This window comes from Mixophyes fleayi, chromosome 1, assembly GCF_038048845.1.
Source record: "Mixophyes fleayi isolate aMixFle1 chromosome 1, aMixFle1.hap1, whole genome shotgun sequence".
Lineage (NCBI taxonomy): Eukaryota > Metazoa > Chordata > Amphibia > Anura > Limnodynastidae > Mixophyes > Mixophyes fleayi.
This window is the reverse complement of record NC_134402.1, coordinates 203,726,097-203,752,351: the sequence shown is the minus strand read 5'-3', so window position 1 is coordinate 203,752,351 and position 26,255 is coordinate 203,726,097. Positions and strand designations below refer to the sequence as shown.

Below are 26,255 nucleotides of genomic sequence, written 5' to 3'. Positions count from 1 at the left end.
TATTAATTTAAGATGGGGTGGTTTGGGGGCTATTGAATATGGGGGTGAGTTTAGGTAGAATGAGGTCTATTTATTAAATGTGACTATGAATTTATTAATGGCAGTGATGGTTGCGGGAAATAGGTATTGGTAGGCTGTTTGCAGGAAGGGAAATAGGTTTATTTATTAAATGTGAATACTATTATTTTAATGTTGGGGCTGGAGGAAGGCCTAATTATTAATCGTGGGTGCTATTGATTTAACGCCGGGGCTGGCTGTAATTTTCTAAATGTAGCCATTTTTTTCCCCAAATAGGTCCTCCAACATTTCAGGATCTGGACAAGGATCAACTAAAGAAAGCAGCAGTCACAGGTGGTGAAAGTGAGAAGAACAGGTAGGAGAGAGCAGCAGAGTGTGTGAAATGTTGTGATTCTAGTAGGGACAATGGGAATTTTTGGTGAGTGTCGTGCCCAATGTAAGGTAAAGGCCAAGACTGAACTCTTTGTGTACACACTGCATTCTTTGTATACTACACTGTGGTGCTAGATGTCTTAAAAGTCAGGAGTGCTGGGACATATGTGACGCTCTGGTGAATTCAGGACCTAGTGCTAGCCACGCCCCAAATGTATGACCACACCCCCCAAAAAAATTGCACCGGCTTTAGGCTAGCCATGCCCCCAACGGAGCATTACCACGCCCCTGAATGTATGACCACAGCCGCAAAAAAAATTTGCGCCGCCTACTCAACTATGAGGGGGGTCCCATGAATTGGAATGTTGTACCCGGGCCCTGAATTCCTCTTGGCAGCCCTGCTCTTCATCCATGCACTGCCTGCCCCTCTTCATCCTCACTGTCTGCCCCTCTTCATCCTCACTCTGCCCCCTCCTTCATTCTTTTGTCCCTCCATTGCTGCTTCCATTCACCTTCCCTCCGTTTCTTTCCTTACCATACTTGGCCTTCTTTCTTCTATTTCTTCTGTCTTCTATCTTTTTACCTATGCTGCGGCACCCGGTACCCAGCATCCTCCACTTTCCTGCCGCTTGCCACTGAATATGTCATGATGACGCCCGACATTCAGTGAGAAGTGAGGAGGATGCTGGGTCCCGGGTGCCGCCGAATTGGTGAGTTGTTTTTGGGTTTTTTGTCCCCTGGCCACGGCACCCCTGTAACATTGCACACTTTGGGAACCGCTGATCTACAGATTGCAGGGTTGGACTTGACGGAACCAAACTAAAGGCCCAGGACTGTTAATCACCCTGGAGAAGGGAGATGCTGAAACCGACCCTTTGCTGCTTTTAGCCGGAAGACCAGGGTCTTAAACGAAAATAGAGCTTGCAGCTCTCCTTAAAATTGTGGAACAAAGCTCTGTCCCCATAAAATCGGTCTGGCAGATTTAATTTGGGTTCTACCGTGGGTGCCAATGCAGCTTGCGAAGTCCTAGAAGCTTCTTCTTGTGCGGACAACCGATGTGATAAGCCTTGGACCACCTGGGACAAGGTCTGAATTTGACCAGCCAGAACCTGAGCTGGGGTTGCGTTGGTCCCATTCTCATCCAACAAGGCGGGTTCCTCCCAGACATTTCTTTTGGCTGGGATCTTGTTATAAATTTACAGAACTGGTGGTAGAGGTCTTTGCCTATAGCAGCCACTTTTCCCGTAGAGCTTGAGGTGCTCACAGGTCCACAGCGGATGGGAAGGTGGAGGAAATCCAGACAGTAGCGGGAAGCCAGAAGGCAAGCCGAGGTCAGGGGGTCCGTAGCCGATAGTATTTTCGGAGACAAGCAATAAGGTCAGGGCTGGCGATTAGGAAGGTCAATGCGGGCATTGAACAAGGAAGGTCCAAAAAAAAAGCCAAGTGACTAGACAGGCAGCACATAAGGATTGTCCATGAACAAGCAGGGTCAGGCAATAGGTAATCAATCAAAATCAGGTTTCATGAATAATGCAGGGCATAAACGCTATAAGTGCAAGGGAGGCTAAGTCCTCACTGCCATTTAATCTAATGGGGGCCAATCAGAATGCTCCATTGAAAGCTACCCCTCCTCCACAGAACACAGCATCCTGGCTATCTGGTAATCAGCTGGGACAAAAAAGGCAATCTGTCTGAGAGAACACAGGAAGCTGACATGAGTAGCGTGACGGCTCATGAGCAGGAAGCGCCCAGCATATTTTAGCATTCCAGCTGTTTGGCACCAGCTGGGGCAGAGTGGCAATGTGAGGTGTCATGATAAGCGTGTGACTATGTAGGATCATTTTTAAGGGATGGAGCAGTCTAGAGCTAGAGTAGCACCAGGCATGATTGCAGGGGAGTGATATGTCTTCATCATGACATGGAGGCATCACACGTGGCCATGTCCCCATCATGATGTAACCATAATTCACTTTCTAAAGTGTCCAAAATTTGGAATTTTGGGAAGTATGTCTGTAGTATTGTTCACCGTAGGCCTGAAAAAAATGAATTTGCCCACGATGGTCTGTTCCATAGTGGGTTACTTTGGGCCAAGCTAAAATTTGCCAGCCCTCCCCTGCTGGTATAGTTATTGTGCTTTTAAAGTGAAAGGTCAACAGTGATTGAATTGTGATAATAGTCATCCTAGTTATCCATAGTGAAATTATCTACATACACTGTAAATTGTACCTACTCTTATGAATTCAAAGATATGTCATTTCACATTTAATTTATTAGCACTGACCCTTTATTACATTTTACCTACATTTATTCTCATTCACTTCTCTTCAACAGTAACAGATATACCATTTTGGTTCATCCCCCATACCACTTGGTGTATATCTCATCCCTAGACCTCCATAACAGTACAGAACGTGACATTTTCACTACAAGTCTAGTTTTGCACTCATATTCCTGCTGCTACGAGTCTAGTTTTGTGCTCACAAATGCTCTACTATAACAATTTTCACCTTCTGCCCAATATGACTGATCCACTGAGATGAGCAGTTGCTTAAGTCAGGTCCTTGTGGATTCCAGATCCCATCAGGAATGATGCAAGTGTATGTTGCCACACCTAAAACAGCAAAATATTAATAGGTTGGTGAATTAACAATGGATCAATAACAAACATACTAAAAACAACTAAGCAGCAAAGAGCCAAATGAAGTTACTCACAAATAACATGTATATTAATACCTTACTCTTTTATAATGTACATATTCAGTTGCATTTTATTTATTTGCACCATTTAGTAACATTTCCAATATGAACAATTCAGGATTTGCAAAGTTAAAACTACTCACATAACAACTTGTCAAATATTAAACATTTAGGACCTGATTCATCTTCGAACGCAACTTGCAACTTACATAACTTGTATTTCAAATACAAACAGATCTCAAGATATGTTTCTATTTGAATCTGGGTATAAGTACATTGTAGCTATACATTACTTGCTGTATGTAGACAGAAAGAACAGACTGCAGGATACGCACAGGCACATGTACAATATAAAGTCCTATTAGAACATGCATGCAAAAAATGTTTTTAGAAAATAAATGTGCAACTATTCATATTATCATCATTAAGAAAAATATGTGTTTTGAAAAATATTTTTTTTACATGAAATACCATAAATCAGGATGTTCTTAATGCGTACTGTACATAAAATGCATTTTTATAGTTTCTCTTATTTGCAAACACATGTTTGGTCATGCATTCGTGTTGTCATCACTATCAGTCGGCACTTACACCTATCCTGTAGGTGGTACAAATTATACAGGTAAAAAAACACGTACTCAAGGGATACCCTGAACTTGAATTGGTCGCATTTTTGCATCATAGGCACATCCTTGGCACGCCCTTACTGTACATTGCTTCCGTCCACCCTTCAAATAGTAGACAGTCGTAAGTGTCAGTTGCATTTGGGCGTGAATTTTATTCAATTGTGTTCACTGGCATAAGTTCTATTTTGGCACATGCGCATGGACTTACGTCCGTAGATTAATAAAGTCCTTAGTGTGGAATTTGCAATATAATATACTAATATAAAAGTATCAAACTAGGTAGTCTGGTATTTTAAAAACTCTATCAGCATGCATGAGTGCAAAATAGGCATGGCCAAAACAAAAGAGTGTATTTTGCTTGATATGGCCGCAACTTTACCCAGACATTGAAATGTATGAAAGACTGGCATTTCACAGAGCTATAATCGAATATAATACAGCTCCAAGTTATCAGTATTCAATGCATAGCCCTTTATAATTACCAGCATACAATACAGGAAGCATTTTATTAATGTCAGAGTACCCATTGTGATGAGATTTGAAACAATCCAGACCCCAATCTTGTGATTGATAATACAATACTGAATCAAATCTGTGGTTACTATGCAATACAGACCTTGACCTTCACTGGCTACTGTACAATGCATACTTTAATCTGGTGGTTACTGTCAGACAATGGCACTGCAAACACAACCAATCACTCATTATGTAGGTCTAGCACCACATAACATGTGTCCCACTAGGTTATTGAATGGTTCATTGTGGTTCTTCAGGTAATTGTCCCACTGACTTCTGATCTTTTCTGTTATCTGTCTGAGTGACTTTGGTTTTTATATTGAACTATGCTCTAAGCAATGTCTCTTCCTAACTGCTGCCAACCTCAGTTTTACCCTGACCTTCCTTTTGAATACTAATGCTGCTGTACATGGTTTGACATTGACTTTGCCCTCTATGCCACTGAATTTGCTATTTCCTATTCTAGAGTCCTATATCCATTCTCGATAAACATACCAGGCTGCTCCATAAACACAGGAAACAACTGATAACGAGTAAGCACCAACTCACTTTAGTAAAAGGGGGCTTCTATTAGTGAAGGGCATGTTAGTTTGGTCTCATGTCTTACGGGCCTTAAAATGTAATAACATGGTCCCCAGTCCAGTGCAAATTCTAGCAGACCAACTTGGAGTTCCTCATGTATCTTGTTAGAATCCATTAAATACGGTAGGAATTCCAGTTCCTGAGACCCTACATCCTTGTGTAAATCTAGCTATCAAATTTGATTGTTGCAACAGTGAGTTTCTTCATCTCTCTTTGTCCACACTTGAAGAAATAAACCCAAAAAACAGAGAGAGAAAGAAAAGTGACCTTTTTATCCCACTTATGAATTGAAGTATGTTTCACATACCAGTCTACGCATACAATGAGTGTTAGTAAGTCCCAGACAAGGGACTAATAAAGATTTTTTTCTAGACAGGTATTTTTAAGCCTTATTTTTTAACTTACACATTTTTTTCTTAATTTCTAGCTGTTTTAAAAGTCCCAGTAGGATGCCCAAAGAGACTTTCGGTCTGAGTTATTAAGAAGAATAAATTAAAAAAAAGGGGTAAGTTTGCTCCTGGACAAACTATGTTACAATGCAAGGGGTGCAATTTAGTTTATTATTTTTCACATAAGGATAGCACTGCTTGAGGTCAGGAGGTCCTTAATTTGGAGGTATCGTCATATTTCCAAACCCGGAAGCTCCCACTTAGCCTGGATCTCAACAAAGGAGGACACACCTGTGGAGTTTATCAGCTGGCCGACACGTGTGATCCCAGCACGTCCCCATGTCTTGAAAGGGCCAGTTTGTAAGCCCAGGGGGAAAAGTGGATTTTCAAATATGGTGGTCAGTGGTGAGATAATAGAGGAGAGGTGGGGAAGGATCCGAAATCTGGATCATACTAAGATGGTAGGGCCAATGGTGGGGTGTCTAATGAGGGGTAGTTTGCTTAACCATGGAGTAGACAGAAGTGAGGAAGGTAGGTATGATCATTCAATAACTATCCACTGCTTCTCACTGGTAGCATTTTACCACTCCAGGATCCTCCCCAACATCATAGCGTTAAGGTATGAGGGCAAGTGCGGAAGTTGGAGTCCCCCTAAGTGTCTACGTCAATACAAGACACCATGCCTGAAACGGGGCCTCCTCCCCTCTCCCCACACAAAGTCTCTCAGCAATTTCTGCAGGTCTCTCAGATCCTTGCGGAGCTTAGCTATGAGAGGACCAAAATTAAGGTCGAACAATTGTGTCAGATCTTTAGAGATAAGTACACCCATCTACTTAATGTGAGATGGGTGTCATTGGAATGGAAATGCCCGCTGGAGCCCCTCAACTACACGAGGAGGTAAAGATAAGTTCAAAGCCACCGATTTTAAATAATTGATTTTAAAATTGGATAGAGAGCCGAAGCAATGGAATTCTTTTACCAGATTGGGAATTGAGATGATTGGGTTGAGGTGGTCTGCAAAAAGAGCTAATTTATATTCCGCCTTACCTACTACCACTCCTGAGATGTTTTATACGAGCAGCAGGGGTAATGTAAAGAAAAAATCTGATGAAGGGCAAGTGGCCCTAGACCCATATAGGATAACATGCAATGCAGAAATGACAAGTCAATTCGGTCGAAGGCCTTTTCAGCATCCATGGAAAACAACATGGAGGGGGAATTAGAGCTCAATGCTGACTGGACCAGGTCGATAACCTTAGTTTTGTTATCCATTGCCTCAAGACCTGGGATGAATCCAACTTGGTCATAGTGGATTATTCCCGGCAAGATGAGTTTCAATCGGTTTGCTAAAAGTTTTGCGTATAGTTTAATGTCTACATTAAGTGGGGATATCGGCCGGTAACTCGGGCATAGAGACGGATTCTTACCACCTTTAGGTATTACTGCAATGTAAGCTTCTAGGGATTGCATGGAGAAAGGGGTGTCCTCTAAAACAGCTTTGAAGGCTGGCACCATCAAGGGTAGTAGCTTATGTTTGAAAGTCTTGTAGTTAGATATTGAGAAACCATCGGGGCCTGGGTTTTTAACTGAGGCGGTAAATTTGATTACATCAGCCAATTCGTTGTAGGTGAAGGGCTGTTCCAGCAAGGTTATGCTACGTCTGAGAGTGGGAAAAGCGACCATCTGTAAATAAGATCGTATCGAGGGACACCTATTGGGTAAGTCTACCCAAGGCCTTTTTCCCGATATGTTGTAAAGTTGGGAATAGTAGGAGTGGAAGGCCGCTGCTATGTCTGATGTAAGATGGCATTCTTTGCCTTTGTCCTTCTTAACCATAGCTATGAATGTTTTGGTCCACAGAGCCCGTAAGGCCCTTGCTGACATTGAGTCGGGTTTATACCACATTGGAATTACCGTTTACGGCGTTTTCGGAAATATAGTTTTATTCTATTGTATAGGAGTGTATTTAAGGCAGTCCTAGCTTCAGTCAACTCGGCAAGTACCTCGGGGGACAAAGCAGCTTTGTGTCTGGCCCCTAAAGTGAACATTTTATGGAGAGGCTGGTCTTTCAAAGCTTATTTTTGTTTTTTTCATAAATGAGCATAGTTGGATCATTTTGCCACGAAGGAAGCACTTATGCACCTCCCAGACTGACACTGCCGAGACCTCTGAGGTATTATTGAATTCAATGTAGTTGTCAAGGACCTGTTCGATTTGTACTGTACAGTAGGAGTCTTGTAGAAGGAGCTTGTTAAGTCTCCACGAACAGTGTAGGGACAAAGAAATAGGAGCATGATCTGACCAAGTTGCCAGGCCTACAGATGTTGAATGAACAAGGGAGAGATGTATGTGTGAGAGAAACAAGTAGTCAATGCGGGAGTAGACTCCATGTGGATGGGAGAAAAAGATATAGTCTCTAACAGATGGGTGCTGCAGCCTCCATGTGTCGACCAGCTGAGAGCCATGTAGAGTGCGCCTTACCTTCCCATGCAGGGATCCATGATACCTGGGCACTCTATTGGATGTGTCGAGGTCAGGATGCAGGGACCACTACCAAGACACCTTCTGCCAACTCAGCTACCTTTTCCAAAACCTTTTCCAGAAACACAGGTTGACCCTAGTTTGGAGCATATAAACTAGAGATGGTCACTGACTCCCGTGTTTTGGTTTTGGTTTTGGTTTTGGGTCTGGATTACCTTCGTGTTTTGGTTTTGGCAAAACCGCCTTTGCGTGTTTTGGTTTTGGTTTTGATTTTGTCTGGTTTTGTTGTGCTATTTTTGTAAAAAATAGAATTATTTTTTTTGTCTAAAATAACCTAATTTAGTGCTCCACAAGTTTCTTGGATAAGTAAGGTAATTCTAAAGCTAATAAATTAAGAAAAAAAACAGTTTAATCCCTGGTAGGCCGTCCTTAATTCTAACACTTGCCTGCAAATTATACAGACAAACCTGGTTGTCTTCCCCTCCATCTTTGACTATTGGCAATGTAGCCATCGTCTCTGGGTGTATATTACACCCTCCACTTGTAGTTAAATAGAAAAAAAGTCATCCTGCATTGACTGTACGTTAAATAGAAATGGACAAAGGCAGTTTGGTGGCAGTTTGGTATCAGACCCCCTAAAATAGAAAACAATTCAGGTGTTATAGACTGTAGAATATAAATAGTAATGGACAAAGGCAGTTTGGTATCTGTCTGCATCAGAACCCCCTCTCCAATAGTAGTAAAATAGAAAAAAAGCAGCCTGCATAGACTGAACAATATAAAAATAAATGGACAAAGGCAGTTTGGTATCTGTCTGCATCAGACGCCCTCTCCACTAGGAGTAAAATAGAAAACTATTCAGCCGTTATACACTGTAGATTAAAAATAGAAATTGAGAAAGGCAGTTTGGTATCTGTCTGCATCATCCTCATCAACATCCTCATTAGCGCCCTCGTCGCCTACACAAATCTCCCAGGGCCCTCTTAAGAACATCTTGGACCCCCAGGCACAGTAGTGCACCGGGGCCCCTATATATACAAAAAAAAATAAAAAAATTATTATATATATGGGCCCTGCAGGGGGGCCCGTCGGAGGAAGCCAAAAAAAAAAAACCTGGAAAAAGAAAAAAAACCTGGAAAAAGAAAAGAAGAAAATACTTACCGTGCTGTCAGCTGGCGATCCGGCTCCCTCCATGGTCTCCTCCTCCGTCGCGCTACGCAATGGATGTCGGGCGGGCGTGATGACCCGACATGCACTGCGAGCGCAACGGAGGAGGAGACCATGGAGGGAGCCGGATCGCCAGCTGACAGCACGGTAAGTACTTCCTTCTTTTCTTTTTCCAGTTTTTTTTTTTTTTTTGGCTTTTTCCGACGGGCCCCCCTGGGCTGCAGGGCCCCCAGGCACCTGCCCATTGTGCCCTATGGGAAAGACGGCCCTGAAATCTCCCCCTCATCCTCTTCTAATTCCAAAGTGGCATCCTCAATTGGTGTATCACCGGCTACACTCGGGCTGTTCAGGCACACATCAGGAGAACTGCTGAAAGGGCCCTTCTTTATGGGTACACTATCAGAATGCTCACGATTACACATACCACTGTTGGATGGACTCTCCACAGGGATTGGTGTCATTTCTGATTCTAAGCATATATTTTCCTCTACTGCCTTACTGTTTTCTTGCAGCTCGGCTTTCATGCGTAACAGTAGTTGTGCACCACTTTTGGACTGCAAATTACTTGGTCTTGCTTGGTCACGAGTGACCGTACAAAAAGAAGGCTCAGTAACATTTTTTGATCTGGCACTAACAGAGAAAGGTGAAGGCCTCATTCTTTCTTTGCCACTACGTATGTAGAATGGCATGTTGGCAATTTTTTTTTATCGGCACTTAACTTTTCCTCAGTTACAATTCTTTTTCGCTTCAACACAGTAAAAAAAAATTTGGGGTGTGTTTTTTTGCCTGATTTAAAAAGACTATGTACTTTTACATAGGCTTTACCAGATGACGTACTGGGAACACAACCATCAGGACTGGTGACAGCACCTGCTTGCTGATCCTGCTCATATGTGGACTGCTTTGAATCCATTTAAATGAGCCCAAAGCACTTGTAGTGGAAAATATTCAATAGATAGTGCTGCTAGATATGACTTTTTACAGCCAGAAAAATTATTTTTTCACCTTGGGGAATATGAGACACCCCAAAGCACTTGACGTTCAAAATATTCAATAGATACTGCTGCTAGATATGACTTTTTACAGGCAGAAAAATTATTGTTTTCACACTGGGGAAAATGAGACACCCCAAAGCACTTGATGTGCAAAATATTCAATAGATACTGCTGCTAGATATGACTTTTTACAGCCAGAAAAATTATTGCTTCACACTGGGGAAAATGAGACACCCCAAAGCACTTGATGTGCAAAATATTCAATAGATACTGCTGCTAGATATGACTTTTTACAGCCAGAAAATTTATTGCTTCACACTGGGGAATATGGGACACCCCAAAGCACTTGTAGTGCAAAATATTCCAAAAAATGCCTCCTCTATCCCCCTCTCTTCCTGCTCTAACAATCGCTAGAAGAATTGGTAGCAGAATTTCAATAATAATTGAAAGAATAAGGTATACAATAATCAGAGATGAGCGCACTCAGATTTCTGAAATCCGAGCCCATCCGAAGTCCATTGGTACTGCAATATTACAAAGTTCACTCATTCTGCAGTATAAGTCCAGTGGTACTGCAATATTACAAAGTTCACTCATTCTGCAGTATAAGTCCATTGGTACTGCAATATTACAAAGTTCACTCATTCTGCAGTATAAGTCCATTGGTACTGCAATATTACAAAGTTCACACATTCTGCAGTATAAGTCCATTGGTACTGCTATATTACAAAGTTCACTCATTCTGCAGTATAAGTCCATTGGTACTGCAATATTACAAAGTTCACTCATTCTGCAGTATAAGTCCATTGGTACTGCTATATTACAAAGTTCACTCATTCTGCAGTATAAGTCCATTGGTACTGCAATATTACAAAGTTCACTCATTCTGCAGTATAAGTCCAGTGGTACTGCAATATTACAAAGTTCACTCATTCTGCAGTATAAGTCCATTGGTACTGCAATATTACAAAGTTCACTCATTCTGCAGTATAAGTCCATTGGTACTGCAATATTACAAAGTTCACACATTCTGCAGTATAAGTCCATTGGTACTGCTATATTACAAAGTTCACTCATTCTGCAGTATAAGTCCATTGGTACTGCAATATTACAAAGTTCACTCATTCTGCAGTATAAGTCCAGTGGTACTGCAATATTACAAAGTTCACTCATTCTGCAGTATAAGTCCATTGGTACTGCAATATTACAAAATTCACTCATTCTGCAGTATAAGTCCAGTGGTACTGCTGTATAACTCCAGTCCAGTGGTACTCTCCTGTGCCGCATATAATTTTTAAAGGCTTTGCCGAGTGTGTGTAGTTATGTATCACAGGTTTTAAGAAGAGGCACAACACTGACAACCTGTTAGAGAAACTGAGGGAAATAATCTCTCTGTGGCTCACCCCACTTAGACTCTCCTGGGGAGTCGAATAACTGCCATTTCTAGTACTACCTTCTTTCTTTCTATATTTAAAAAAACAAAAAAATGTCATTTCTATTACTACGTTAATTGTTTGTGCAGTCACAAAATAGAGGAACTGCGCCCTTAACTGCTATGTTGGTTTTAGACGTCCATCCGGTGTCCGCCATCTGTGCACTGGAATTCAGACCAGTTGAGGGATTTTCTTATTATATTGTGGGGACCACTCTACTACGCAGTCCAGATACTTTTTTGGTGGAATTCAGACCAGTTGAGTGTTGTGGAGACCACTCCACTACGCAGTAAAGATACTTTTTTGGTGGAATTCAGATCAGTTGAGGGTGATATATTGTGGCCCCGGTACCAAATTGGGTACCGGGACCACTCCACTATGCAGTCCAGAAAGCTACCTCGGTGAAACGTTTTGGACTAAAAACAATATTGTGAGGTGTGAGGGTGTTCAGAATAGACTGGAAATTAGTGGAAATGATTGTTATTGAATGTTATTGAGGTTAATAATAGCGTAGGAGTTAAAATAAGCCCAAAAACTTGATTTTGGAACTTTTTATGCTTTTTTCAAAATAAATCCGAATCCAAAACCTTAAATCCGAACCAAAACCTTTCGACAGGTGTTTTACGAAACAAATCCGAACCCAAAACATCAAGCAAATCCGAACCCAAAACACAAAACACGAGACACCAAAAGTGGCCGGTGCACATCCCTAACAATAATTGCTCTGTCCCTGCTCTAATGCTGCCTGTGACCTAACCCTGCTCTCTCCCTCTGTCAAATGGCGATGGATTGCTGTGGAGGTGGATATTTATGCATTTCAAATATCGCGAGAACCGAGCCCCGAGATCCGACGATGGCAAGATGATGTTTTGCCTCGATTTCGATTCCGAACAGGCGGGAGAGTACCAAGCCTGCTCGGCTCGGTACTCGGATAATCAAAGTTCGGGCGGGTTCGGATCTCGGGGAACCGAGTCCGCCCATCTCTAATATAAACTGACAAAGGTCTAAGTAGAGTCTTGGAGTTTTATCAAGGGCTCTCCCTTCTACAAGTCTAATTTTCTGAAGTATCGTAAATGAGTGTCTTTTAGAAAACAGAATGGCCACGCCAAGAGTTTTGCCTGCGCTGTTGTTGCTGAAGTATGCATTAGTATAACAACGTCCCGGAAGACCAGAGAGGACCTTATTTTGAAATGTGTCTCCTGGAAAAAAACATCAGCACCTTCATTATGAAACTCACGCAAGGCACGTGAACATTTCTCTGATATATTCAGTCGTTGGCGTTGACCAAGACTATTTTAAGGACATCGGTCATGGGGGAAAGCTAGACTTAAGGAACGCATTATTGAAGGCTGCCAATCTGGACCAAATGAGAGACAGCTCCAGGAAAAAAAGGAAGGGGTTGGGAGGGAAAAGAATAGAAAGGGAGAAAAGTTAAAGAAAGAGTAGAAAACGTATAGTGTAGAACTTGCAAAAAGTAACCAAACAACATTAAGAATACCGCTTCAGTAAGGGGAGGAGAGCCAGTCCCATTTTCTAGAATAAACTGTACTGCAGTGGGGGCCAACGGGCGATAGGGACCAAGGTAACCGCTAGTATTCCAAAAGTTGCTAAAATAACTAGGGAAGACTGGCTTCCGAACTTTAAAGGACTGTATAATGACTTATAAAATATGGCAACATATACATATATATATATACAAGAAGAAATAAGCAAAAGGCGCTTTAGTGAGAAAGCTACAATACCACAAAAATTTTGGCAAGTTAGGCCAAATACATATACACCACCAAAAGTGGGTGATAAAAATTAAACATACAACTTCCTTTACAGCAGGCAGCTCCTTATCATGTAGCACTTATTTGCAAGTGCCCAGGTATTTCTAAAAAACAAAAGAGTAGAAGCGCCACACATAGTATATTATATGAGAGACAAGAAAATCTCCAAGTGAAAGTGCAAGTGCAATAGCCTCGTACCAGAAATCAAATAAAAAACAGCTTATCTGTTTTGAGTTTCCAAACTTCTGTATGATATAAATCCTCTCATGTGATGCCCTTTTAGCCTCTGGCATGAACTGAAAGCTCAGAAAAGGAACTATTATGGTGCAGTACATTTAAATAGAGCTGAAGTAGGATCACAAAACAGATCACAAAAAATAGGGACTATAATAAACTCATCCACAGTTGGTTATCATAGTAAAAGTTTTAATAACAAAGGTAAAAAATATGCCCGTACATAATAAAAGACATAGTGAAGCTTATCTGTGAGTTTCCGGAAAGCAGCTATGGATCCCACAAGGCCACCTGTCCAGGGTAAGTATGGTAATCAAAGATGAAACAAACACAGGGGAAAAAAAATAAAAAATAAATAAATTTATATATATATATATATATATATATATATATATATTGTAACAGAAGACAGGCAGGGCTCCTCAATGTGTATTATCACTTGTATAGTATAAATGGATGTAATATATTGCGTATCATGAGGTATTAGTAGGTCGTCTAGTCAAAGAAGGGAAATCCTCCTCATAGGTTGTTCCTCCCAATGGTTCAAATGTCGGACAATGCAAAAAACAAAGCACAACATAGAGCAGTATTGTCAAGATGTGAAATCACACCACCTGTGAATATATACACCACCTATAGGGCTTCCTTAGCGTGAAAAATCACCTAAGCCCAGGATAAAAGCAACTGTAGTATATGGGACACCCGTGTGCTCCAACCATATAAAAAAATGTATAAACTGCGTACCAGATGGTCTCTCCAAATTGGCATGGAATTGATTCTTTAGAAGATCAAATCTGTACTCTCTCCCTCCCAGTCTTAATCATTGGCAGCAGTAATGACAAGAAAGGAGGTATAAATAATACAATAGCACTTTATTAAAAAAGGTAAATCAATGCACTTACATCAAGGAGTGCAGATAGATGCTGATAAAGTAGGCTCAACGCGTTTCGTCCTGGTAAAACGGGACTTCATCAGGAGCAAATGTAGCAGAAGTATATATATATATATATATAGGGAGGGCTACGGCACTGGAGACAGCTGTGGACACCCATGAAGCAGAGAACAGGTGAGATGTTGGTTGCTAGCAATTCGGGTGTGGTTAAGATTCAGTTAAAGATGGCTACACGATGGGGAAGAGGAGGTGATGAGATCTATGATATCTTTGAGTGAGGAGGATGCACTGTGTTAAATATATTCTAACGAGATTAAACACACATAATAAGAATCAGCAATCTGAAAGTATAAAGCTTAACCAGAGTGAGTGATCCTCTTCAGTTAGCCTGCAATTTGAGAAACAAAACCTGTCAAAATTACAACACTAATCAACATCATAAAAGGAAAGAAAGAAGGAATTTGGCAGAAGAACAGGGTACAAAGGAATAAACAGATATCAGTGAGATAAGACTTCTGAGTATCGCAGTCAAATACATCAGGTCTCCGGGTCACCCTGAGGAGTCTGTCATCGCTTTGCTGATTTCCTTGGGTTTCTGGGCTTCTGCCAAGGCTCAGTTGTTGCAGGATGGAGTCTCGCATTGTAGTCTAGTCACACCGGAAGATGAACATTTTGAATCTCTAGACCAGAGCAGAAGGGGGCCAGGTCTGGAGGAGAACGCACGGATTCTGTTCGTCCATTGAGTGTGACCTGAAGGCCAAACGGAAAGCTCCATCTATATTTAATGCTCTGAAGAGCGTCTCCCAATGGCTTGAGCATGCAATGGAGTTGAAGGTTGTGCCAGGAGAGGTCTTGGAAGATTTGCATTTTTTGACGATCATAGTTGATCCCACCTAGGCCCTTACTTTTTGAATGATCGCCTCCTTTTGTGTGTAGTAGTGGAGACGACATATGACGTCTCTCGGGCGGCCCAACTGGGCATCCCGTGGATTTAGAGCCCTATGATCTCTATCAAAGTGGATGTGTTCCTGTTGGTCGTGTCCTAGAATCTCGTTGAAGATTTTTGTGAGGAATGGGACTAGGTCCTGAAGGGAGATGTCCTCTGGAATACCACAGATCCTCAAGTTGTTTCTGCGACCCTGTCACGGCTGGCTATAGGAAATTGATCCCTAGGCTCTGCTGAGCATGGCTTAGCCCACCCACAGACGCAGAGTCTAACAGGCAGATGGTTTTCACCAGGAACCCCAGCAAGGAGGTATGGACTTAGCGGCACCAAACCTGCAGGTTGCGGCCCTCTGAGTGGGTGCACAGCAGAACGGTGAGGAGGAGCCAGGTACACAGGTAGGGATTCCGGAGCAACTGGAATACTGCACTAGATTAGTGCTGAATACACGGGGAAGCGAAGGTAGCTGGAGAGAACAAGCATTGAGTCACCAAGGCAGTGTCGGTTCACAGTGGTAGCGATTAGAGAACTGGAGCTGTCACGATGAAGTACATAAAATATAGTATAGTGGTACTGAAGCAGCAAAAGTTCAATACAGCAGGATACTGAGAACAAACTGAAGTGGTGAAGGTAACTCTTAGCAACCACTGATGAGACACAGTAGTAGTAGTGGCTCTGAGTGATGTCGGTGAGATAACTGAGGCTGTCGCGATGTAGTACAGGTGAGATGGTGGTAGTAGTACTGGATCACCAAAAGTTCAACACAACCAGAGACTGAGAGCAGACTGGGGTAGCGGAGGTTACTCGTAGTAACGGCTGATGAGTCACAATAGTAGCAGCGGCCCTGAGCAGTAGCGATGAGAGAACTGGAGTTATCATGATGGAGCACACTGGGGATGATAACAGTAGTACTGGAGCAGCAAGAGTTCAACACAGCTGGAGACTAAGAGCAGACTGCAGTAGCAGAGGTAACTCGTGGTAACAGCTGATGAGTCACAATAGTAGCAGCATGCCTGAGTGGTAGCAATGAGAGAACTGGAGCTGTCACGATGAAGTACACTGAAGATGGTAATAGTAGTACTGGAGCAGCAGTAGTCCAACGCAGCCAGAGACTGAGAGCAGATTGAAGTAGCGGAGGTAACTCGTGGTAACAGCTGATGAGTCACAGTAATGGTAGCGGCTCTGAGTGGTAGCGAAGAGAGAACCGGAGCTGCCGCGATGAAGTACACTGAAGATGGTAATAGTAGTACTGGAGCAGCGATGGTTCAACACAGGTCACAAACTGAGAGCAGGCTGGAATAGCGGAGGCAACTCGGAATAGCAGCTGATGAGTCACAGGTGTAATAGCGACTCTGAGTAGTAGCGATGAGAGAACCGGAGCTGTCACAATGAAGTACACGGGAAGATGGTAATAGTAGGACTGGAACAGCGATGGTTCAACACAGACCACAAACTGAGAGCAGGCTGGAATAGCGGAGGCAACTCGGAATAGCAGCTGATGAGTCACAGGTGTAATAGCGGCTCTGAGTAGTAGTGATGAGAGAACCAGAGCTGTCACAATGAAGTACACAGGAAGATGGTAATAGTAGTACTGGAGCAGCGATGGTTCAACACAGGCCACAAACTGAGAGCAGGCTGGAACAACGGAGATCCACACGGAGAACAGGAACCAGAACCAGGAAGTGAGCTTGAAGAACAGGCATAAGACAGGTGAATCCAGGAGGTTTAAATAGTGCTCCAGAAATGCTCAGCCAATGACAAGAGGAGGGAGGTCCAGAAGTGCAATAGCCTAGCACCTGTGCCGAACTAAGTATAGCTGAATGAATGAAGTTGTCTGATGCTGAAACATGGCAGTTTCCAGATAAATGAAATGCGGGTAATGAGACAGGTACTACTTGCGGGACTGAAGCTATACAGAGCCCTGGTCAAGGTCGTCTATTCCAGTGTTGAGGAGTTGAAATTCCTGAGCTTTTCATTCTAAGAAATCTGTCCTGGCATACCTCCGATTCCTCTCTGTGGCTTTCCAGTATAAATAATCTGGAGGCCAGTTGGGTAAAGTCAGATTCGAGGTGGGCTACCACCTTTCGGATTGTCTCACATAGTCTATTCTCCAAATACTTGAACGTCTTTTTTCATCGGGAGCTCCTCGTTTGTGGGAAGCAATTTTATTAGTTGGAGAATGGTGGCTAGGTCCTGGCCATTCTGAGAAGCCATTTCAGCTGTCGCCACATCACCTGTTAAAGATGAATCTGATGCTTGTGAATTCTGGGAGGAGGTCACTGGAGAAGCAGCCGAGGCAATTGTGGATGTTGAGGTTCTCAGGAATTGTCGAAGATCAGAGCATTGTGGTGTCTCAGGAGGTTTCACAGAATTTGGACCTTTCTTGTCTTTGTCCATGTATAGTGCGTGTAGTGCCATAGACAAACTGGATAAAACAACCTTGAATTACATGAATGAAGTAAAATGTGGAGTCACCTGTAGTTACATCCCCTGCAAAGCGGCCTAGGGAGCCATAAGGCCGGAGAAGAAACTCATCTTGTCCATCACATAGTGGGCATTCAGCAGAGTTGAGACAGTGTATACAGATATGCTATAAGATAGCTGTATTTGTAGAAATTAAGGCTGTTACTAAACACTTTTTACCACCAGGTGAAGCTGTTGGTACAGACAAAGCTTTGCTCTAGATTGATGGTTCCTTCTGTCACCAATAGGAGGGTTTGTAAGCTCAGGAGTACAGTAACTGGCACATACAGAAAGGGATAACGCTTTAACCTGTCTTAATTCGAATAAAGCTGCGTGACAGGTGGCAGCAGGATCCAGACACGTCATAGTCCTGGTGGGAGTATGCTTGTAGTGCAGATTCTATTTTACCGGCACATTGAGTGGGAAACAGCTTGGTCTCAGATTGGGAGCCCTGGTGTCAAAATCACCTAGAAGAGAAGGGGGGAATGGCCGCTGAGTTACTTCCGGTGAGTGCCAGCCAGGAAGCAGAATGGCCAGATGATCGGCAACGAACACCACCCCACATCACAGCTTCCCTGCAAGAGGCACTCCGCTGCGTCTCCACAACGGGGAGCGACAGAAAGCTGAGTCCGTGTGGAACTACACGTGGAGGGTAAGTAGGGGACATAGAGAGTCACAGAAAATTGTGTGGAAATTTGTGTTATAAGCTACCTTGCCATCCTGACAATAAAAGCAAAGTACAAGCAATATACACCCTCAGAAGGGTGCTTGTGCCACAAGTGTTGTCAAAAGTGTGGATGCTTCGGGAGGCAAGTTTCCGCTACCCAACAAGCGTAAACATTAACATAGAGAAAGTTTTGAGAGCCCTCTTTAATGTAACTGCAGCACAGCAAGAGCATTAGACTCAGGTGCTATAAGTTGAACAGGCACAGTAGGAAAACACCAGGCTCTTACAGGAAGAGTTTACCCAGGTGAAGCATGACAGAAATGTACCACCTGTACTGGCTCTGCAGAAAATGTCAACAGCTGAGTCCTCCTTTGAGAGAGTTGCATAAAGGTCATATTGACCCCCTGAAGTTTTGGCTGAGATGTTGGAGCCATATCTAGCTGACAAAGCTCAGCAAGATTATATGAATCTGGATGAGGATCATGCCTATGATTATCTGTGCTTAAAGTCTGAGATATTGGCTCGTAATGGGGCTTTGGGACCAGGCTCTTTGACCTAGAAAAAACGGTCAGTGTACAATTGTCTGAATTGTACACTGACCAATTGTACATTTTTCCCAAAAAAAAATTCAAAAAATCTCTACAGGCAGATGTATATTTGCATACTTAGATTATTGAAGTTTTGGTGATAGATCACAGCATTCAGGGGCTGGGCTGTGGTCTGCAAAGATGGGTAATGCAGTCGGACCCACAGTCTAATTAGAGAACTCTTTTGCCAGTCATCTTACAAACCAAACCGTTATGGTGGTGGCTGTCATAGCGCCTTAGCTGCAGGATCCGCTTATTCTGGGGCAAAATTTCCCTCTGTTTAAAGATGTCCGTTGTGAGCAAGTCTGGTCGGACAACTGATTCAATGGTCGGAAGCCCGGTCTAAAAGGATCTGCCCAAGAAATCACAATGTCTGGACCTTAATCTTTGGGAATTGCCAACCTGGAATGTCATCCGGGGTGTTACGGCAGGACTTCCATGAAAGCTTCACAGTTCACGGAAGCTTGTAAAAGCAGTGCTGGCTGGTGATGTCATAGATGATCCCTCCCGGCCTGTCGGTGAGGATACTGACTGGTCCACAAAATCAACCTTGTTTCCTTTGCAGGACTTTACTTGCAACCAACTAAATGATGCAATTTTGGAACATGCATTTAAAAATGTGACTGAGGTGAATGGTGAAAGCCACCCAGCCTCCAAAAGGGGTACCTATTTTGTTATTAAAAACAATTTTCTGTATAGAATAGATATTGTACCAGGGAAAAAGGTACAATTAATTAATGGTTTCTCAGGTTCATGTACCTCTAGTATTAAAACTAGCATATACACGTTTGTGGGGGACACTAGGGGGGAGATAAAACGTGGAAACCAGTTCTGTTCAGGTTGACAGTGGTCATGAAGAGCATCTGTTTCAAAATGGGAGGGAAAATGGCAGTATAGAGGAGGAAGTGGGAGGGAGCAGGGTCAATGGGACCCGCGAAAATCACCGGGGGGGAGTTCCGCAATTTTCATGTGGGGGGATCGCGGGGGTGCCGTGATTTTCACAGGGGGGGGGGGTCGCGGGGCTGCCACGAGTTGCAGGGATCATGAGTGTGAGAGAGCCAGTGGGGTAGGGGCTGCTGGGAGAGGGGGTGAGAGACCCGGGGGAGAAGGGGGTGCTGGCAGAGTGGGTGAGAGAGCCAAAGGGGAAGGGGGTGCTGGGTGAGGGGGTGAGAGAGAGCCAAAGGGGAAGGGGGTGCTGGGAGAGGGGTGAGAGAGCCAGGGGGAAGGGGGAGCTGGGAGAGTGGGTGAGAGAGCCAAAGGGGAAGGGGGTGCTAGGAGAGGGGGTGAGAGAGCCAAAGGGGAAAGGGGTGCTGGGAGAGGGGGTGAGAGAGCCAAAGGGGAAGGGGGTGCTGGGAGAGGGGGTGAGAAAGCTAGGTGGAAGGGGGTGCTGGGAGAGGGTGAGAGAGCCAGGGGGAAGGGGGTGCTGGGAGAGTGGGTGAGAGAGCCAAAGGGGAAGGGGGTGCTGAAAGACGTGTGAGTGCCAGGGGGGTAGACAGTGCAGGAAGTCGTGTGAGAGCGTCAGGGGAGAAGGTGGTGCAGGAAGATGTGTGAGAGAACCAGGGAAGAAGGTGGTGCAGGGGATTAAGTGAGAGGGACAAAGGAGAAGATGGTGCAGGGGCATAGGTAAAATAAAGTGTAAAGGGAGAGACATCTTAAGAATGGGAATGTCAGGGATACAGCCATCATAAAACACAAGTAGTAATGAAGAATTGGAATGCACAGAGGGGACAAGTGTTAAAAAAAATAAAAAATCAAGCCTTCATACTCCATTCACTTATATTTTCCATAACCCCACTTCAAAATTTCCGCTTCGACCACTGCCCTCTGTTCCTGCTCCCGACTGCCTGTGTGAGTTGACAGCTGCGGATCCCTCCTCGCCCAGTGCGCCCAGTAGGAGAACAGAACACAGAGTGCCATAATCAGGTAAGTTCATAGATTTTCTCATGTGCAATGTTTTTTTAACCATCCTTTCATGAACTGGGGGCACTACTGTGAATCAAATGACGTTTAAAACACTATGGGCTAGATTTACTAAGCTGCGGGTTTGAAAAAGTGGGGATGTTGCCTATAGCAACCAATCAGATTCTAGCTGTCATTTTGTAGAAGGTACTAAATAAATGAAAGCTGAAATCTGATTGGTTGCTATAGGCAACATCCCCACTTTTTCAAACCCGCAGCTTAGTAAATCTAGCCCTATGTATTGCTTATTATTGCGCTGTAATGTTTCTTGCATATCTCTCTGTACAGAGATTTTTAATTAAGAGGAAAAAACATTGCTTGTCATAAATTTTATCTGTGATTGTGTCAATATATCTATTTTTGATTGCATTGTAAATTGTGTATTAAGCTGCTCCTGGGACTTACACTCTCGGTATCTGATATGCTGTACCGATTTTTATTTGTGAATGAGTTTTTGTCTAGGCACTACTAATGATTTGGGGGCACTACTTTGGCATAATGTTATTTAGGGACACTATTGTGGCATAATATGACCTTGGGGCACTACGATGGGGCATAATATGAACTGGGCGCACTACGGTGTGGCATAATATGAACTTCTGCCAAAGGCAAGTCTTTCATTGTTGAATATGATGGGAGCCCAAAAAAGTTGCTGTATTGTGGCCCAAAATTCCTCTTGTCGGCCCTGCCTGTGAGTCAAGGGGGTAGACATCTCAGGTAAATAATCTAAATGTTTCCTATCTGTTTTCCATCAAACTGATGGATCACAACCAATTATCTCTCACCCACCTCCAATATCCCCTTAATTAATATACTGCGTTATTTAAAATTAATAGAAAAGACACAAATCCAGTTAGTAAAAAAAATATTTTTCTCTGACATTTTGCTGCAGACGGAAATACTTTTAATGTGGCCGCGTGGGTTCAAATGATCATTCAATAGTTATGATTTTTTTTAGATATATGTTAGTTTTATTTTATGTGGAATGATTCATGAAAATTCTGCCATTACTATTTAATTGAGGGAAAAGGGTACCTGTTACCTATATGTGTGTAAGTACTCTGTTGTTGCTATTTTGTGGGAGATTTGAAAAAAGCAAAACATTGGTTTCCTACAGTGGAGCCTGTAAAATTGGTGGTATTGCTGTAGTATGGGGTGGCGTGGTGGCGGCAATGCTGTAGTGTGTTTGGGGCTTAGTATTGTTAATAAGCAGGAGAGGATATTGCTGTAATGTGGGGTTGATGCTGGTTGCTGTAATGTGGGGGGTAATGCTGGTTGCTGTAATGTGGGGGATGATGTCGGATGCTGTAATGTGGGGGGTGATGCCAGATGCTGTAATGTGGGGGGTGATGCCGGTTGCTGTAATGTGGGGGGTAATGCCAGTTGCTGTAATGTGGGGGGTGATGCTGGTTGCTGCAATGTGGGAGGTGATGCTGGATGCTGTAATGTGGGGGTGATTGCGGATGCTGTAATTTGGGGGGGTCATGCTGGACGCTGTAATGTGGGGGGTGATGCCGGTTGCTGTAATTTGGGGGTGATTGATGTACTATGAGTGTGTGTGGGGGTTATTTATTGCTGTAAGTTGGGCACTAATAATGTATTGTCATGGTATTTATTGATGTAATTGGGGTGCTAACAATGCAATGTTGAGGGTCATTAGGAGAAATAATTCTCCCACACACACACACACTCATACTACATCATGTTGTACTGCACCAGCAACGCACACTGCGCCAGCATCAGTGTGCAACAATATAGTCATACTTGCCAACTCTCCCGGAATGTCCGGGAGACTCCCGCATTTTGCGAGAGTCTCCCGGACTCCCGGGCGAGTGTGGCAATCTCCCGAATTCTGCCCACTTCACTAGGAAGTGCCCCACTTCCTAGTGAAGTGGGCAGAATTAGATCCCAAACGCCGCGATGCAATTTGCGTCATTACGTTGTGGGGGCGGGGCCAAAATGATGCGATTTCGACCCCCGCATGCCCACCTACTACAGAGAGTCTCCCAGACACCAACTTAAAAAAGTTGGTAAGTATGAATATAGTGCATAGAGCCCACAACACATGGGCCTGTGTGCTTTAAAAGCCAGGGCTGATTTTTAGTCCCAGTCCGGCCCTGGTTGTAGCTGCACACAATTTAGTTATATTGCTCAAAATGGGTCAGGAATCGAACACATGAACCCACTGATGAAAAGTGGATTTTCTAACCACTAACCCCAACAGGCAAGTGGCAATAGCATGTGCATAAAATAGACTAGAAGGAAAAGCTGAGCATCAACGTCTCTCATAACAAAGTTTTACTTTAATAATTTTATTTAATGTAACAATCAATTATATTATTATTATCAATTCTACAAAGAAATATTAGAAACCTAAATCCTTGGTACATGCACAGTTTAAATATTTGGATATGGAAATTCACAACACAACACATGCATTACTGGCAACATGAAGGTTTAAGGATAAACAATAAAGAATTACACACACACATTCCCTTGTTCTCCGTCATGAAAAATGTGTTCTCTGAAATTTTAAAATGTAAATAAACGTGGAATGCGGATGTAGCTGCTAACAATTTGCAATCATAAATATGTACGATTCTCTATAGACAACGCAAACACAAAAACCATATATTAGCGTACTCTGCTATAAGTGACACAGCACAGTAAATCCACAGAAACATGGGGATACACAAAGTCCACACAGATACAGGCATGATTCTGGATTTGAACTCATGACCCTGCTGTTGGTAGCTCAGATCTTTAACCAGTAAGGCATACTTTATATTTAAAATAACATAAAACACAATATGCATTCACTAGTGGCATCCTAGAGTGTTAATGATAGGGATGTGCACCGGCGACTTTTGAGGTCTCGTGTTTTGTGTTTTGGATCCGGATTTTCATTATTTTTGGGGTTCGGATTTGTCTCGCAAAACACTTGACGAAAGGTCTCGGTTCGGATTTAAGGTTTTGGATTCGGATTTTTTTTGGAAAAAACATAAAAAGTTTAAAAATCAAGTTTTTGGGCTTATTTTCACTCCTATGCTATTAGAAACCTCAATAACATTCAATAACAAGCATTTCCACTAATTTACAGTGTATTCTGAACACCTCACAATATAGTTATTAGTCCAAAACGTTGCAACGAGGTATCTTTCTGGACTGCGTAGAGGAGTGGGTCACCACAATATATATAATAAGAAAACCATCAACTTGTATGATTCACACCAATAAATGTACCTGGACTGCGTAGAGGAGTGGGTCACCACAATATATATTAAAAACCCTGAACTTGTATGATTCGCACCAATAAATGTACCTGGACTGCGTAGAGGAGTGGGTCACCACAATATATATTAAAAACCCTGAACTTGTATGATTCGCACCAATAAATGTACCTGGACTGCGTAGAGGAGTGGGTCACCACAATATATATTAAAAACCCTGAACTTTTATGATTCGCACCAATAAATGTATCTGGACTGCGTAGAGGAGTGGGCACTGGGCACCACAATAAAATATATAAAAAACCTTCAAGAGGTCTGCATTACACTGCACATACGGCTGCTCCTCCATCCTCTCCATCATATACATGTTGGAGTTTTAGCGTGTGACAACCTCTTGTTTTTGATAATGTCAGTGCATTTTGAATATTTTTCAATTTGCCCCACACCACTGAATGTACTTTATCTATGATACGCATCTATCTATCTTGACTGTGTAGTGTGGTGGCCCCGGTACACAATTTGGTACCGAGGCCACAATATAATTAAAAAACCCTCCACGGCTCAGAATTCCACCAAAAAAGGGTATGGACTGCGTAGTGTGGTGGCCCCGGTACACAATTTGGTACCGAGGCCACAATATAATTAAAAAACCCTCCACGGGTCAGAATTCCACCAAAAAAGGGTATGGACTGCACAGTGGAGTGGCCCCGGTAGTAAATTTGGTGCCGGGGCCACAATACCTCCTCCAACTTCCAAGTGTAGTGTTTATAAAGACAGACAGCGTCGAAGTGTTATTAGTTGACTTTCTTAACCCTAAAATTGTCCCTGTTGCAAATATTCGTGCAATGGACAGTTACTTTTTTATTGAAAGACTCAAGCTTTCAAGTGTAGTGTTTATAAAATATAAACAACAATACAGTAGTTTTAGAGCACGTCAATACCTCTTGTTTTAAATTATGACAGGGCATTTTACTTTTGGTTTAATTTCTTGAATTTGTTTAAATTTGGTTTTACTTTTTGAACATGGCAAACGACTGTTGATTGGTCATATAATGCAAAAAAAAAAGTTCCAAGATGGAATTGTCCTTGGGCCCTCACACCCACCCTTATGTTGTTGAAATAGGACATGCACACTTTAACAAACCAATCATTTCAGCGACAGGGCCTACCAAACAACTTTGGCTGAAATGATTGGTTTGTTTGGGCCCCCACACCAAAAAAGCTATTCATCTCTCCCTGTACAGACTAAACAGGCTCTACTGAGGCAAGATGTCGTCCTCATCCTCAACCTCTGATTCCTCTCCCCCTACAGTGTGTACTTCCTCCTCATCACACATTATCAATTCGTCCCCGCTGGACTCCACAACCACAGGTCCCTCTGTAGTATCTGGAGGGCAGTGCTGTACTTCATTGAGGAATTGATTATTCATTTTTATAAACATCATTTTTTCAACGTTATGAGGAAGCAACCTCCTTCGCCGCTCACTGACCAGGTTCCCCGCTGCACTAAAAACTCTTTCCGAGTACACACTGGAGGGGGGACAACTCAGGTAAAATAGAGCCAGTTTGTACAGGGGCTTCCAAACTGCCTTTTTTTCCTGCCAGTAACAATATGGACTGTCTGACATGTCTACTTGGATGGTGTCAGCAAAGTAATCATCCACAATTTTTTCTATTGTGACAGCATCCAATGCAGCGAGAGTAGACATGTCTGCAATGGTTGGCAGGTCCTTCAGTCCGGACCAGATGTTATCAGCATCCCCGCCAGTGCCTCTTTTGGGAAAACTGAGCTTTTTCCTCGCAGCCATAGATGTGGAAGAAAATGAGGGTGGAGCTGTTGGCATGTCACGGTCCTCTTCAGAGGACAATCTCCTGACCAGCAGGTCTTTGCACCGCTGTAGACTTGTGTCCGCCGGAAACAGAGACACAACATACGCTTTAAACCGAGGATCGAGCACGGTGGCCAGAATGTATTCCTCTGTCTTTAAAAGAGTGACCACCCTCGGATCCTGGCAAAGCGTACGAAGGGCTACATCCACAAGAGCTACATGCTTGGTGTAATCGCAATGGCTTACCAGCTCCTCCCTCACTTTCTCCAGCTGCTTCTGCAACAGCCTGATCAGGGGAATGACCTGACTCAAGCTGGCAGTGTCGGAACTGACTTCTCGTGTGGCAAGTTCAAATGGCTGCAGAACCTTGCACAACACGGAAATCAGTCTCCACTGCGCTTGA

At 43.1% G+C, this 26,255-nt stretch overlaps 1 protein-coding gene across 9 annotated transcripts in view; it reads right to left on the bottom strand.

The window, feature by feature from the left end:
• ADGRL3 (adhesion G protein-coupled receptor L3) overlaps positions 1-26,255 on the bottom strand; it is a 958,921-nt gene that overhangs the window by 515,399 nt on the left and 417,267 nt on the right. For all 9 annotated transcript variants that reach the window (XM_075204791.1, XM_075204784.1, XM_075204783.1 and 6 more), the window contains one exon: positions 2,898-3,001. In XM_075204791.1, the coding sequence (XP_075060892.1) occupies positions 2,898-3,001 (104 nt within the window). The remainder of the gene's footprint in view (positions 1-2,897; positions 3,002-26,255) is intronic.